The following is a 17,620-nucleotide window of genomic DNA, read 5'->3' as shown; positions in this document are numbered from 1 at the left end:
ACAGGCAGCAGAGCAGGACAGACTAATATACGGTGTCACATATGTGCACCTGTTGTAGGAATGCATTTCTATAGCAGTGTGTGAGCGACAGCCTCATATATCAACACTGTATATTGGAAATTAGGGGGCAGGACTGCAGGTCAAAGGATATGTCCCAAAACTCTTTTAAGAAATTACATGCTGAAGTTTGTTTAGCTCAACCCTAAGATGGTTACAAGACTGTCTGTGACCTAGGATCCTCTGGCTGAAAATTAAGTCCTAAATGAATTTTTGTGGACTTAACTCTTTCCCCCCTTCCCTCCAACCTTCTTTTCTTTTCTTTTCTTTTCTTTTCTTTTCTTTTCTTTTCTTTTCTTTTCTTTTCTTTTCTTTTCTTTTCTTTTCTTTTGAGATATGGTATCTCAAAAGGTCCTCAGCAGCATTCACGTCCAATGAGAAATCCAAGAATAACACTTGGTTCTATTTTTTCATGCTAATCGGCCGATTTCATGGCATATCTCTAAACCCAAATCTCCAAAGGATCAATTCAAATTAGCATTATGATTATCCCCCCAAGAATCTGTTTCATTATGATACAGAACTGGAGCATGCAACTTGGTAAGCACAACATGCAAGTTAACGGATCCAAACTAAAACCTCTTTTAATCAGAAGACAAATAAAGCTCTGGTGCCGCTTTGCAAATGACAGCTCTAAAAATACTTTGTCCTTGCCAGCAGATTAACAATGGGCAAGTCACATTTTGTGTAGCAGGGTATCCAAAGACAGGTGGTCCTATTGCCAAAGAGAACGAAGAAATTACAGGAGGCAGAAAACCTGGCTTTTAAAAGTTTAGCAGGGGATTTAGACATTTCTAATAATAGATGGGGGGGGGATCTATAATTGCTCCTCCCCCTTCTGAATTTTCTATCATCATCATTTAAAAAACAGAATTAACTGCACGTTAAGGTGATATTTTGGAAGGGTCCCTTACACTCATTCTCTCACAACTGAGATGAATAAAGGTATTGCATGTATTATGATGTGTTTTTAGGATGCAGTCCTATACTTAAGGTAACCAGGTGAGAGGTTATATTTGGAAGAAGCTTCACTGCCTCAATATACTAGTGGAACCAGATATGCCACTTATCCTTATGAGGGGCTGAATAATAGGGGAAAGGAAGGAAAGTGGCAGCGGGGGTTAACAAGGGAAAGAATATATAATTATTTCAGTAATATACTGCAATCCTATTCTGATACTGCAAGCCCTGTTGAGTTCCGTAAGTCTTGGTGAGTATACATAGAATTTCTACCTGAGGCATGGTGACCAGAGGGTTGTGCCAAAGGCTAGTAAGAACACGGTGCTCCTGAGCATGTCCAGAGTGCCTTTACATCACCAAGTAAACACAGTCTCCTCTACATGTGGCATTGGTAGAGATGCTAGCTCAAAGCCAAAGCTTTCAGTCTGGCTTCAATCCTAGGCCTTTGCTTCTTATAAACGAGTTGCTTGCTTCCTGAATTCTATCAGAGGCAATTCACAGGCATTTTGTGAGAGACAGTGTGGAACAAGCGGTGAGACAGTTGCGCACGAATCAAGGTGATTTGTGTTCAAATCCCTCCTCGGTCACAAAATTGTCTGGGAAGCCTTGAGTCTAGCTCACTTCACATGGTTGTTGTGAGGATTAAATGGGGGGAAAGCACAAATAAGCCACACTGGAGTTCCTTCTGAGAAGTGTGGTATGCAAATAGTGGTATGCAAATAGTGTGTGTAAATAGTATATATATAAAATGTTTGTCCAGTAAGTTAACATTAATGAGACTTATGGTTTTAATATACGTTTTTGTCTCCTTGCACAGACTATTTCCCCCCGCCCTTAAATATTTTTATTTCATTTTTATCAATAAGAAAAACAAACCACTTTTCCTAAATAAGAGCTGTAAAACACCAAAATGGGAATTTCCATAACATACACAGTTACTGATTTGGGTTTAGCCAACATAACATATAAAATCTATTCTGTTGCATATTCCACGGAGAGGTACTTTATTTTTCTGACTGCAAAAGACCATTCTCCTAGGCACTAGAAGGCTGAATACTCTGATTAGTGTACCTTTTAGATTTCTGCCTGGACATTCACCTTGCTTCACGTCCAGAAAGGTAAAGGGGACCCCTTAGCAAAATCTAACTAGGAATGCATCCCCTGTGTTACAAAACATAACATCAGCTCCTCTGCAGAGAATGCTTTTAAAATGTTATCACTCGGGCCACCTTAATACTCATTTAATTATTCATTTTGTTTATTTACAGTGGAGCTATTACACATAATATGGTGCAAATCCCCAGCAGCCTCAAACACCAGATGCTAGTTTTCTATCTGCGATCCCACAAGGCAAACCAAAGCATCATCAGGAGGATTTTAAAAATAAGCCCAATTACATTTGTGCTAGCATGTCAATTTGCCTAAAATAAAACTCAGCAAATAAGCAATGTGTTTCTAGCTACTGCCGATTCTATCTTGGAGGGGGGAATACATGTAGGGAACATGGGAAGCTGACGTTCACCAAGTCAGACCATTTGTGCATCAAGCTCAGTATTGTCTACACAGACTGGCAGCCTCTGGCCAGAGTTTCCAGCGGGATTCTCTCACAGCCCTACGTGGAAATGGCAGAGATTGAAGCTGGGGCCTTCTAAAGTAAAGGTAAAGGGACCCCTGACCATTAGCCCCAGTCGCGGACGACTCTGGGGTTGCGGCGCTCATCTTGCTTTACTGGCTGAGGGAGCCGGCGTACAGCTTCCGGGTCATGTGGCCAGCATGACTAAGCCGCTTCTGGGAAACCAGAGTAGCTCATGGAAATGCTGTTTACCTTCCCACCGGAGCAGTACCTATTTATCTACTTGCACTTTGACGTGCTTTAGAACTGCTAGGTTGGCAGGAGCAGGGACCGAACAACAGGAGCTCACCCCGTTGCAGGGATTTGAACCGCCAACCTTCTGATCAGCAAGCCCTAGGGTCTGTGGTTTAGACCACAGCTATCAAACAAATTAATTTCAGGGGCCCATATTCTGTTTAGTCCTACAATCAATCTCTGAGTTAGGTCACTACTAATACTACAGTGGTGCCCCACAAGACGAATGCCTCGCAAGACGGAAAACCCGCTAGACGAAAGGGTTTTCCGTTTTGGAGGTGCTTCGCAAAACGAATTTCCTATGGGCTTGCTTCGCAAGACGAAAATGTCTTGCGAGTCCCTGCGGGGTTTTTTTCCTCCGCCCCTTTTCCCCAAGCCGCTAAGCTGCTTATCAGCTGATCCGCTAAGCTGCTAAGCCGCTTAACAGCTGATCCACTAAGCCGCTTATCAGCTGATCCGCCAAGCCGCTTAACAGCTGATCCGCTAAGCCGCTTAACAGCTGATCCGCTAAGCTGCTTATCAGCTGATCCGCTAAGCCGCTTATCAGTTGATCCGCTAAGCCCGCTAAGCCGCTAATAGCGCTAATCCGCTAATCCGCTAATGGGCTTGCTTCGCAAGACGAAAAAACCGCAAGAGGAAGAGACTCGTGGAACGGATTCTTTTCGTCTTGCGAGGCACCACTGTACTGTACAGACAGATCACTGAAGCTAACAACAAAACCACAACACAACACAACACAACACAACACAACACAACACAACACAACACAACAACACCCCACCCATCTGACTGGGTTGTCCCAGCCTCTCTGGGCAGCTTCCAACACATATACAGTGGTACCTCTGGTTACGAATTTAATTCATTCCGGAGGTCCATTCTTAAGCTGAAACCCTTCTTATCCTGAGGCGCGCTTTCGCTAATTGGGCCTCCTGCATCCTGGGACAAAGTTTGCAACGTGGAGCAGCTATTTCCGGGTTAGCGGAGCTTGTAACCTGAAGCGTTCGCAACCAGAGGTACCACTGTAAAACATTATAAAACGTCAAACATTAAAACCTTCCTGATACAGGGCTGCTTCCAGATGTCTTCAAAAAGTTTTGTAGTTCTTTATCACCTTGACATCTGACAGGAGGGCGTTCCACAGGGAAGGCAGCCTTTGATACCTGAGATGTATATATCGATGACCCCAACCCTTTTTATAGTAAATAGTTTTAGCTGCAATTCATGTCATGTTTTAAATGCTTATAACCCACCTTGGGGCAAAGGGTGGGATGATGGTTATGATAATAGAATAATAATCTACTATATGTTTTGGGAAATGGTTTGTCCATTTGTCTTCTATAGGTTTGGCCGCCTTTGTCGATGTTTGGACACCACCTGTACCTCTAAATCAAGATGGCGGACTGAAACGTTGCTTTCACATGACTTCACTCATTTTGGGGCATAGGTTCAGCTGCCTCTCAAGATATTGCTGCCAAACTTGGCACAAGGTTTCCTGAGTTGGGGCCGGTGGACTTAATCACCGTTTGGACACCATTTTGAATCAAGATGGATGGACCAAACCGTGGCTTTTGTGTGACTTTTTTTAGGTGTGGGTTCAGTCACCTCTCAATGTGCAATCATCAAACTCAGCACAAGTGTTTCCAAGATGAGGGTGGTGGTCTATGTCAACATTTGGCCATTTTGAATTAAGATTGCAGACCAAAACATGACTTAGGCATGACTTTCCTATTTTTTGGTATAGGTTTGGCCAGCTGTTGAGAATACTGGACCAAAACATGACTTTGCACTGACTTCACCCAATTTTTGGTGTCACACGTCCAAACTCACAAATTACACTGTCCATTAAAAATCACAATAAGTTTTGTTTTCTACAGATACCTGGCCATTTCTGGGCACTCCCTACTAGCAATAATATAGAATGAGGCTGATAGAGGCATGATTTGAATCTAGACGTCCCTAATCCAAATTTCACTATCTGTTCACTGAACTACGTGGATTTTCTTTCTTCTCTTCATTTTAAGGACAAGAAAACTAGGGAAATCAAGGGACAGATGTGCTCCTACTAGGTAGAACTCCTGGTTTTGCTATTTATTTATTTAAATTTAAGTGTGGTTGACTGTTTATGCACCCACCCTCCCCATTACAAACCACTTTACAACCAGCCATTGCCTTCATAATGACCACTGTGGGTTGCTTCTCTGAGCTTGAGATTGCTAGGACAGAGTACTGCCACAATTAGGGATAAGAAATCTGCAGCACCTCATATGATATTGGATCCCAGCTCCCATCAGCATGGTCACAGATTCCCTATCCCTCAGTGTTTGAGTCTAGAGGGCATCTGCACCTCTGGTCAAAATGATATGGTATCTGTAGTATAGGAAAGGCGATTATGGAGTTGGCCCGGAGTCCCCAACATGGCGTCCACAGGTTGCAGATATATGCCTCTGCCACTGAAATTAGACTTTAAAAACCATTTGATTACAGTCAATAAGAGTAGGCAGCAATGTGTGCTTGGCTGCATATGTCTGTGTGTGTGTTTCTCCTTTGCAAATGTGCCCATAAACCCACAAAGACTGGCAACCCCTGGAGTACCCCACAAATTAATGCCTCAGAGTTTGATACTTCAACATATTGACTTGTTATTCTGTATTGAGCTGTTTTGCTTTGGTATTGTTTTATTGAGACCTTGTTTGATAATATAAATATCACCACCATATTAAGCAGCGTGTACATAAATGCACTTATAATGAAGAACTTTTTATTATCAGAAACAAATCAAAATAAACTTCCTGGCAGGATAGCATGCATCCAGACACTTCTAATATGAAAATATTTTGCCTAAGGAAAGGAAAACTAAATGAGAGGAGGCATCCCCACAGGTGAACATCAGGTGTGGTCCTACGTCTTTCAATGTCTCTTTTCAACCCATGCTCAGATTTTTGAAACATTCCTATTCAGACAGACAGCAACCGTTCTTGCATTTGAGGGCCAGCCTAACCTCAGAAGTGAGTTGAAAAGAAGCTAGCTTTCAAATGTCTGGATTTGGTGTTTGCTTTTCTGATGGGTCTGCTGTTCTTATGGGGCTGAAATATGAAGCAAAGGTACTTTTTCTCAGTTTTTTATCTGTGATATTTCTCATTATGTGTACTGAGACCTTTCCATGTGCTGAAAAGTAAAAAAAAAATTAGTAGTGGTAGCTGTAAGCTACAGTTTGAAGACCTCCATCTGAAACCATACTGCAAGAGAAATAGTATAAGCAAGTCACTCAAGTGAGAGATGGCAGGTTGCCATTTCAATGAGAAGTGATGTCATTCAGATCCAGAGGTAACAATAATCTTCAGAAATCTGAGTTGCTCTGAAGTGCAACAGTGCAATGTCATAGCAATTCCTGTTTAACTATGGAGGCCTTCTGACAAGTGCTGAATCTTTAATGTCCTCGTTCTTCTTTGGATATCTTCATTTGGTGTCAAACTTCACATCTCATTTATGAGTAAAGAACTGTGAAGTTTTGCTTGAACTGTCTGTCAAGACAATACTACACAGAACACAGTTGCAGCAAACAATGTTGTTCTTCTGCCAAACTCTCTCAGCGAAGAGCTGATTTCCTCTCTCCAGCTGCAGGCATGTTTGCTGGTGGGAGCATGTGTGTCCTCTTCACACTTGACATCTCCAAACATGCAACAAAGATGAACCTGGCAACTACGATATACAACGGCATGCAGGTGTTGTCCACGTTTGTCTATGGATGATTAGACACAACTTTCCCTCCAATGTTAAAGTAAATGACAAGAGGTGTGACATTCTTTCATACCATTTCAGAATGTCAGAGAACAAAATACTATTAGAAATTGACTGATGAACCAGTGAATAATGGCATTGGGTTCTATCTAGCAGGCCATCCTTAAACGTTATATTTAGTTGGGATAAGGCAATATTGGTGCCGTGCAGATGGTTTGCATCACATCAGCCTCAGCCAGCATGGGAGTTGTAGTTCAAAGCATCAGGAGAGTACCCAGCTGGGGAAAGCTGACCTAGAGCAGTTTGGTTCATGCAGATAGCTGTTCCCTTAATTCCAGGAAAGCCATGAAGGCTGCACTGATTTGCTTGTGCAGCAACCCATTCGTGGAGCCATTATGCTGTGACCAAGGTCAAGGGTCAAGTGCAAACATACCAGCACCAACAGCTGCTGCCATGCCAGCCCAGAAGATGGGTTTTGGCTTCAAAACAAGGAACTCAAGTTGTGCTGGACTTATGCTATGTATTATTACGGCAGATGATAATAAAAACAAGTGCAGTCCTTTGCCTAATGTATGGGTCTGAATGTGGGAAACCCGGGTTTACATCCGCTGTGAAGCTCTAGGAATGTCATTGGGTGAGTGAGTCTCTTTAACCCGCCACTCAGGTTTATTTGCAAGCCTAGCAGTGCAGCTTTCTCCCGACTGAAGTGCAGAGTGTTTGAGGACCGGACATTCGCAGGGAAACCAAAATGCTTGTTTACAAAGCTATTGTACTACCAACCTTACTGTATGCTTGTGAAACATGGACCACTTATAAACGCCATCTCCAACTCCTCGAAAGATTCCATCTCAGAAAAAATTTACACATCACTTGGGAAGACAGGCGAACTAATGTCAGTGTACTGGAAGAAGCAAAGACCACCAGTGTCAAAGCAATGATTCTTCAACATCAACTTCATTGGACTGTTCATGTTGTTTGGATGCCTGATTATCATCTTCCAAAGCAGCTACTCTATTCTGAACTTAAAAATGGAAAGTGTAATGCTGGTGGGCCAACAAGAGGTTCAAAGACTCTCTCAAGGCAAATCTTAAAAAATGTAGTATAAACACCGACAACTGGCCTATGAGCGCTCCAATTGGAGAACAGCCTTTACCAAAGGTGTTGTGGGTTTTGAAGACGCTCGAACTCAGGACGAAAGGGAAAAACACGCTAAGAGAAAGACACGCTTGGCAAACCTTCACCATGATCAACTCCCACCCGGAAACCTATGTCCCTACTGTGGAAGGACGTGTGGATCCAGAATTGGCCTCCACAGTCACTTACAGACTCACTGTTAAAACTGTGTTCATGGAAGACAATCTTACTCAGCTACGAGTCATCACCAAAGAAGCAACAGCAATCTCACACATGTGTATTTGGAAGCAAGGGCTTCTGATTTCATTGGAACTTACTCCCCTGTATAGGATCACTACCTAAAAAGCTTGTTGAGATGAAAGGTGGCACACAAAGGGCCACACAAGTATTTTTTTTGGACAACCATGCCAAACCCCAGACTACAGATTATGTGCTCATATTATGTATTTTTCTGTAAAGTGTTTTGAAAATGCTTGAAAACAGATGTACATTTATGTATAATAAATAAAAACCTAGACAGATAATTCCACAGACCCCCTTCCTGAGTTGCATGTGGTTATTCTATATCAGGGGTGCACAACCTGCAGCCCTCCAGATGTTTCTGGACTAAAACTCCAGTTATTATGTAACTGGTTGGAGCTGATGGGAGTTGTAGTCCAGAAACATCTGGAGGGCTGCAGGTTGTACACCCCTGTTCTATATAGATGGATTCATTCACAGTATAAAAAACTGCCCCTTTTCACTTCCAAACAAATCAGCTATATCTGCTGGCTTTGCTCATATTAACAATATTCATGAAGAGGACAATCAGCAAAGCAGAAGTCAAAAAACAATTTATTGGAAAAACAGAATATATGTTTAAAGACACAATACATTCCATAAAAGGTTCAAAAGACAGCTTGTTCATAGCAACATATCTACCTTGATTTGTTTAAAAAAGATTCTGAAGGAAAATGTTTTGTAGATTTTAGAAAACCTTGGCTATGGAGTTTTTTCTTTGGCCGCTTTCATTAGATGAGAGGAAGCGCTGACAAATTATCCTGTCCATAGTTCATTGCCGATTCAAAGTCTTTGAAGCTAATATGGCCATCAGAATCCTGATCGACTTCCCTACAAAAGAAAAACATTGACACTTAGAACTATCACTTAATTCAGAGAATGTATACCTAGAATTCTATTAACACCATTCTTTCTTATTGTGGATCTCTGGTTATACATGGTGAAGGTGAAGGCAGCAACATCTGACTATGCCATCCGTTTTGTAGAAAGTTAATATGGCTTCCATAACAAGGAACCTAGAATTATTAAGAGTGTGCTATGCTGTATGCATTCCCAACACACCTGCTCCTTACTAAAGCCTTTATCTGCCAGGGAGCCAGACCAGGGTATAAAACAGGGATGGCAACCTGTGGCCCTATGTTGTTTGGTCTCCACCAGCATGACCAATAATTAGGGAAGAAGGGAGCTGTAGCCCAGCAACTTCTGCAGAGCCACAGAACAGCCATTCCTCATATAAAAATGGAAGCAGGGTAGCGATACCGTTCCAATATCCCACCTATTTTGGCATGCTTTGCTGTCACATGAGAGGAAAAACAAAGTTGCTGTCAGTCTCTTGCTCTTAAGGATATTCCTCAGAGGTACTATCACAAAGGAGCTCATCATAAGAGCAGCATTCTGGCCTTATAAAAGCTGTCCTCTAGTTCCTTCATCAATTTTCAGTCCATGGACTGTTTAGGAGATATTGGTCAGGCACATTCCCAAAGGGGACTACTGTGACTAATTGAAAAGAGTATCTTAAATTATCAGATTCCCCAGGATAATACTAAACAGGATGCTTGTTCTTCACCTGGATAAAAATATGCTAATGAAAAGCTCAGACATTTTCTCTAAAAAACATTTCAGCATGGCAAGAATGAAATCAAACAGGCTTTCAGAACAGACCCTTTTCTGAATAGTTTTCATATGCCATTGATAACAAGTTTTTAACTCTTGCTGTGGAGCCTGATCAAACCTTTGACATTTTCTCCAAATATGTGTGACTGAACTGACTGTTAAGTTTCCACAAGCTCAATTAACGTAATCATTTAACATGCTTCAACAACTGTTTTGCAGTTTTAAAAAAAACCTTGGTCAAAGTACGGTTAAAGCATTCTCACTCTTCTGAATGTTCAATGGATGGCATTTTCAATCCATATTGGAGCACTTGAGTCCAAAAGAAAGGCGAGAATCAATAGGAGGCTGTAATAATGGACGCTTCCATGTGCTTTAGAAGAGTAGCAAATAAAAGACAGTTTCAACTACTTAACACAATAGTTAAACAGTTGGCTAATCCATATTAAATGATACTGTGGTTTAAGGTGTAGAGTGGCAATTCAACATCTCCTTAGTGATTGTGAATCAGGTTATTTATACAAAGCAAGCCTGGGCTCATTTTTTCTGTTGAGAACTGTATTCCCTCTGTAATGCGTTGAGGGCCGCATGCAGGTAGTGGAAGGATTGAGGACAATTGGAGCCAGAGGCAAAAGTGTCCTGGGTTAACTAGTCCAGAATAAAGAGGGCCTTGCTTCAATCTTTAGCATGATTAGAATTCCCAGTTCTATGCAGAGCTACTTAGAGGTAAGCCTCCTGGAGTCATGCTCAGAGGATTTTATTTTATTTGGTACCACATACCAATAAAGCTACTATTCTAGAATGCCAACAAAAGCAATTCCTTTCTGACTTTAGTGTGCTACACCATAACAGAGTAAATGATATTCAGTTTGATTATACAGTGGTACCTCTGGTTACGAACTTAATTCGTTCCGAAGGTCCGTTCTTAACCTGAAATTGTTCTTAACCTGAGGTACGACTTTAGCTAATGGGGCCTCCCGCTGCCGCCGTGCCACCACCACGCCATTTCTGTCCTCATCCTGAGGTATAGTTCTTAACCCGAGGTACTGCTGCTGGGTTAGCGGAGTCTGTAACCCGAAGTGTGTATAACCTGAGGTACCACTGTACATTGTTTGTAACGGTTCATCTGACCAAGGTCTAACATTTTTTATTTATCATACTCAATCAAATAAAGTTAATAATGAAAAAGAGTTTTAGGGTGCAAAAATATGCTCAGGAGCCACTGAATAAGGTGCCATAGGATTTGATGGAAGCCCTGCCATGCCAGCAGTATGTGAAATTTGCTATTGCCATGACAGATATGCAAGTGAAACACTGCTGGTGGAGCTGATCCACTGAAGATATGCCAGGGCTGTGATTAAAACAGGGAGGAGGCATGGATGGCACAGGGATGGCTCACACGGAATGCATTTATGCAGTATCTAATACTAATACTAATAATTTATTTCATGTTCTCTACCCATCTGACAGGGCTGCCCCAGCCACTCCGGGCACTTTCCAACAGAATATAAAAGAACACAACCAAACATCAAACATTAAAAGCTTCCTGAAAGAGGGCTGCCTTCAGATGTCTGCAAAAAGTAATGTAATTGTTTATCTCTTTAGACATCTGACGGGATGGCATTCCACAAGGAGGGCACAACTACCAAGGCGGCCTTCTGCCTGGTTCCCGGTAACATCACTTCTCACAATAAGGGAACTGCCAGAAGGCCCTTGGAGCTGGACCTCCAAGTCTGGGCTGAACGATGGGGGTCGAGGTGCTCCTGGTATATACAGGGCTATGCACCTTCAATCAATGGCTGTGTCTCCATTGACTGCACATTTACATCAGCTCCAAACTTGATGTGCACAGAGAATAGTATCAGCTGACAATTGCATGGTCCAGGTTATTTCATGTGAGGACAAGCAATCTTTGAGGTATTGGTGTCCTGAGCTGTACAGATATGGTGCAAGTCAGCATCCGCCATTTTAAAATTTGAAAACAGTGAGATTGTAACTCGTAAGACAGAACATGCAGCATATATCTCTAGTTCCTTGTCACACACAGTGATAGTGGAGAAACAGTGGGGAACAGTGTCTCCTCCACACAAGGGGTTTAGTTGTGGAAATTCATCCCCAGAAACAGGTAAACACCTTGCTCCAACCATCGCCCCTGCTGGCCAAATGCAGTGCTTTTGCCTTGTAATATTCCTGGATGCATCATACAAGTGAAGAGTCATAATGAAGGCAACACCTCCATCTTAACTCACACTTGTAGCTTATGAAATACTTACCTTTTTGATTCAATAAACAAAATATACAAATTTGTAGTCTAGAGTAACTACATTTTAGAGTACATTATTCGTTAACTTTCTACACTGGAAAAACCTAAGTGTAGATTTTGTGGCACTTGGTACCCAAGGCTGATCTTTTACTGGAACTGTAGAAGTAATTAGTATCACAACTTAACTCACTGTAGAATATAAATTACCCTCTTATTAAATTAGATAATTAAGGTCTCCTAAAGCTGGTTAAGTTCCCTCCCACATCTGTGGTAAGGAACCTCTCCAGCTGGAATATTTTAAATCTCAATGTACTGTGCAAGTAGATACTTGAAAAAGGAAGATATTCAGTGTGTTGCCTGCAGTGTTGCTCTTAAAAAAAAAAGTTCTGCACACTCCAAATATGCCCCCCCATGAACAGTACAAACCTACTGAGATGCAGAGCCACCCATAAAAGCCATGATAGTCTTCTCTTCTCTCATCAGGATGCTGCTTTGTCACACTGCAGCATCGTGGTTAGACCATTCATTCCAAAGGGAGATGCTTCTATACATCTCAAAGTAGCACTCAAGTGACTTGTTCACCTTGAGACCACAGAATGAAAGGCCTGCTTGCCATGCAGCATGCCCAGTATGCCCTGAGATGAATGCAGAGCCAAGAGCAGTGGGAGACTGCTCAAAAAGGAAGCTCTGCATACCTGTGATGTCCTACCAATGTGTTGTCCAATGGCAAAATAAATTCCATGTCAGAGGTCCATGTAGCCAACCAGAAATTTACCAACACACTAGTTCTACCTCCCTAATGACTATGAATGTACATTACAAAAGGTGTGGCCAATTCAGACTACCGAGCTATTGTAGAAAAGAGCTTAACTGGAGAATGTGCCTTTAAGGACAATACAGTGGAAAGTTATCCATTCAGGGTCAACTGAAGAGGATAGTGTAAGAACGTAAAAAGAGGCTGCTGGATCAGGCCAATGGCCAACCAGATGCCTGTGGGAAACCAGCAAGCAGGTTTTGAGCGCTAAAGCCCTCTCCCCTCTTCTGGTTTCCAGTAACTGGTATTCAGAAGCATTGCTGCCTCCAACTGAGGACAGCCACCATGGTTAGCACCTTCCCCTCCATGAATTTTCACCTTTATCCAAGTTGGTAGCCATGACTGTCCCCCTATGGAAACTGGTCCCATAATTTAACTATGCGCTGCATGATGAAGTACTTTCTTTTATCTCTCCTGAATCTTCCAATGTTCAGCTTCATTGGATGTCTATTAACCCCCAAAACATGCTAGGAGGCACTATTGAGCTACATCAGAAGATGGGGTTTGTCACAAGGATCAACCAAATGTTTGCAAAATAACCCTGGCTTCTCTGTGTTAGCTCAGCCCTGATTTTAATTAGAGGAGCTTTATACTTGGTATACTGCTTAGCAGGGTAGGGACTGCTAGATTAAAGATACCTAGCTGCAGATATCCTATATAGGACGTAGCTCAGTCAGTAGAGCATGAGACTCTTAGGCTGGATCGACATTGATCTGTAAAAACGTCATTAAATATAACGCTATATAATTCTCAGTGCAATTTTCCATTACTGAAGGCTCGCTGCTCTACAGCGCCCTGTAGTGTCACATTTTAATAACACATTTTAAATGTTATAGACAACTAGTGTAGATCCGTTCTTAATCTCAGGATTGTGGGTTCAACCCCCACATTGGGCAAGAGACTCCTGCATTGCTGGGGGTTGAACAAGATGACCCCTGTGGTCTCTTCCAACTCTACAATTCTATGATACTATGATCCTAGATTGGATGAGGAAAATATTCCTTGAATTAGGCATATTGCCCTGCTTCACGTAATGCTAAACTTTTATGTGTGCTATCTGGCTTCTCCCCGCCCTCCTCTCTCTTATACAGCTGCAAGGAAGAGATCTAAAGCCTGAAGTGGAAACTATGGTATGTCTTCACTATGGTTTATTTGAACAAGCCAGGATCATAAACTAGTCTAAAGTTCATATGTTTGGACAAAATATACAAAAACTAACCAGAGTCTGTCCCTGTTTGGACATAACAAGAAGCCATGGGCTAGTGGAAAACAGAAGCAACGTCTCAGAGCAACACCTGAGAAGGCTGTGTGGCCCAAGGCTTATTCACATAGTACCAAATCACAATTTAGTGTTACACACAAATGCAGTCAACATATATCATTCTAATATAATTTATGTACTAGTTAAATGCAAGGACAGTCGGTCGATTATTAGTGCTCATGACAGACAAAGTTCTATCTCTGTATCCAGTGCTCAAGGATTCTATGATAAAATAGGCAAACAAACCAGGATAGGTACCACCACTTTGTTCCAGATTGTGAACCTCCTTTGGGCTTCCAATCACCTAATGTTTGATTCCATGTTTCTAAATTACATGGAAAGATTCCTTTTGTTCCTAAAGTGTAGAAATTGTATATTTGATTGTCAGACTCCTCACACTAGACTTACTACTGTTGGAAAGTTATACTGTGCCTATTTTGGTATTATAGCACACACTATTTCCCAGAACGTTAGGAATAGAAGTGAATTTTAAAAGGTCATCTAATCTATTTCTACTGCCCTTTTCCAATCGGAAGAGTAGGTTGACAAATGTGCAAGCCTTTTGTCCTTATGTGGTGGGGATATATTTATACTGGCCGCTATTACTATTTCTCCAGAAACATACTGATTATCCCTTTTGGACTCTTTGTAGACAATGAAGTGCCCCCCTGTAAGGAACACAGCAATGTCATATGTTTAATTACAGACACTCAGCTGATGGCTTGTCACACTCTGGGATTAATAATGACTTTCACTTGCCTGTGTGGTCTTAAAACAGGTGAATGTTTCTCCTGGGAAATCGAGAATGTTTCTCCAGCGTCTTTGTATTGACAGTTATTCCAGACTTCATGCTGCCATTTATAATGGTGCACATGAAAGCAGAATTAAGAATATAACTTTGGATCAATGATTACCTACAGTCGATGGGTCTCATAAATTCTTTGTCACCCTTATTGTACAAAGATGCAAGACAGGTTTCTTTAAAAAAAAAAAAAGTTCTCCTGGTGCTACCATCCAGTTCAGATAATGTTTTCACCAATACAGAACAACAAACCCGTGTTGCAAACTTAACACAACAAACAACACAAGCAACACGCAGACCAGTATACTAAATAGCACTGTAGTTCTTATTGCATAATATACATGATTTAGTACAACAAAAACAAAATGTGTACACTTGTAAATTCTCTAATATATTTGAAAACAAATGAACACATGTCTGTTAATCTTTGAAAGTCCGTAAAAGTATAAGTCTATGGTTGAAACCAAGTAATAGATGCTATCCTGTGGGCTAAGTGGTAAAACTTTTTAGGCGTTCATGGTGCCGAAGTAGTAAGTGAATAACAACGTTGGACAGTGATCCTGGATAATCTGACTGTTTCGCTGGAATCTTCTTCAGCACAACTACAAAAGAATTCAAATATGAAACAATGACCTGTGTACATAAAAGCTATATAAACTTCACACATTACAATCCATATGCTATAACTACAATAAGGACAAAGGTACATACCCCATAGATTAGAAAAATGCACAAGGAGCAGTGCTCATGAGGATATATAACCACTGCTACCAGTTGCATGAAACCTGAAGCATAAGTAACCATTCCCAGGTGGCGCTCATTACAGGGAGACTGAATTGCAGTAATTCAATTTAAAGGTACAGAGCAATATAACAGCAATAGAAAAACATCAAATAAAACGGACTTTCAAGTTCAGATGATGTTTTCAAGCAGTTAGGGAGGTCTCTTTCTAAACAATTGGGCTGTATCCAATGCTGCAGCTCCACTGATACAATGGACTTTGTGTGCACAGGAATGTGTCCTTTTCCTCTCTACTGGCAATATCCAATGCTAGACATAGTCTAAGTAGACACATTAAGATTAATGGATCTTAGTAGGAGAAGTCCATTGATTTCAATGGAACTGCTCAGACTATGACTGGCATTAAGTTATATTAACCCAACCTATGGGTTGATAAACCAAACAATATTGGCTTGCTTACACGCTTCCTATCTGGTAAGTTAGAGTACCGAAACAACAGTCTCATGAATAATGTCTCCTGATATAGCCACACTCTTCAAAAATTCCACTATCTTTAAGGATTAGAAACCATATCTTTCAAAGAACACAAAGGAAAAATCAGTTGCATTGTTCTCTTCAAATCTTAACATCCATATAATTGCCATATTAAGTCAGAAGTGTCACAAGGCAAAAAAAATCCTAAGAATCTAAGAAGAGCTCTTCTGAGCAGGTCAAAGGTCTATCTAGATCAGCATCCTTTCCTCACAGTGGCTAACCAAATGACTGTAGGAAGCCTGAAAGCAGGACCCTCAGGAGTAAAAGTGCTCTCCCCACGTGCGATGCCTGATATCCAACAGAATACTCTCTCTGACAGCGGAGGTAGAACAGGACCATCATGGCCAGAAGCCACAGACAGCTTTACCCTCCATTACTTTGTTGAACCCTCTTTTAAAACCATCCAAATTGCCTGGCATCACTACATCTTGTGGGGGTGAATTCCATAGTGTAACTATGCCCTGTGTAAAGAAATACTTCCATGTGTGCTGAATCGCACAACTTTCAGCTTCCTCGAATGGCCCTAAGTTCTAGAATTATTCCATCTCCCTGTGCACTTTCTGTACACCATGTATACTTGTATATATGTCCATCATGTCACCTTTTACTTGCCATTTATCTAGTTCTAGCCCTCCTTTATTTAAATAACTATAGACAACTCCTCTGTCTTCCCTGTCACGGTCCTGTTCACAGGTGATCAAAGTCCTGGCTGGGGATGTCGGGACTGGGGGCAAGATGGCGGGGTGGGAGCAGGAGTGGGAGTCCAGAAGCCAGGAGCCAAGAGTCCGAGGATCAGAGAGCCGGGCATAGGCGCCGACTCCATGGGGCTTGAGGGGGCTCGAGCCCCCTCAAAAAATTTTTTTGGGGGGCTCAGCCCCCCCAATAATCTCGGGCGGGCGCCCTTCCAGCAGAGCGCCGCCGTCCCCCGCCTCCTGCTTCCACCTGCTCCTTCGCCAGCCAGCCAGCCGCGCGCCCTAATCGGAGGCACTGCCGGAAATCCCGCGAGAACAGGGGAATCCCGACTGGCCACACCTCCCAGCCAGCCAATCGGCTGGCTGGGGGGCGTGGCTTGCCCTATTTAGGGCCGGAGCCACTTTATTTGCATATTCATGAGCTTATTTATTATTCATGAGCTTTCCTGGGCCCCCCCAATATTTTTTCTAAGTCCGCGTCCCTGGAGCCGGGAGTCAAGAAGCCAAGGGTCCGAGGGTCAGGAAGCAAAAAGTCACGAAGTCAGGGGTCCGAGGATCAAGAAGCAAGGAGTCAAACACAGCAAGGCAGGGAACGTGTTGCTGTGCCAAGGAGCTGAAGGGAAAATGCTGACCTTATATCCCTTCCCGGCTCTTGCCACCAGGTGCTGTGAGTTACTAGTCAGCCTCACCTGTGTGGCCACGCCTTGCCTCTTCAGAACAAACTTAGGAAGGCCCCAGTCCTGCAGAGTCCTAATGGTCACAGGGCCTAGCTCCTGTACGCACACCTGACAATCCCTGGGGGAATTCTTCCGAACTAGATGCTTCTCACCTGCTCTCAGCCTTACCCTGGCAATCAATTTAAAAGGT

The 17,620-nt window shown here is 42.3% G+C and overlaps 1 protein-coding gene across 2 annotated transcripts in view; it reads right to left on the bottom strand.

Moving 5' to 3' along the window:
- Positions 1-8,572: 8,572 nt before the first annotated feature.
- Positions 8,573-17,620, bottom strand: part of EFCAB11 (EF-hand calcium binding domain 11) — a 67,614-nt gene continuing 58,566 nt past the window's right edge. The window contains exons 6-7 of one of the 2 annotated variants that reach the window (XM_083503638.1): positions 9,913-10,019; positions 8,573-8,866 (exon numbers count right to left, since the gene is read on the bottom strand). In XM_083503638.1, coding sequence (XP_083359764.1) covers positions 9,941-10,019 — 79 coding nt within the window. In that variant the 3' untranslated portion in view covers positions 8,573-8,866; positions 9,913-9,940. The remainder of the gene's footprint in view (positions 8,867-9,912; positions 10,020-17,620) is intronic. The other variant, XM_083503637.1, reaches the window with a different exon arrangement.

Source organism: Podarcis liolepis, assembly GCF_965112155.1.
Source record: "Podarcis liolepis genome assembly, chromosome: 1".
NCBI classification, from domain to species: Eukaryota; Metazoa; Chordata; class Lepidosauria; order Squamata; family Lacertidae; genus Podarcis; species Podarcis liolepis.
Note: the sequence above shows the minus strand (reverse complement) of the source record. Positions and strands in the feature narration are given on the sequence as shown.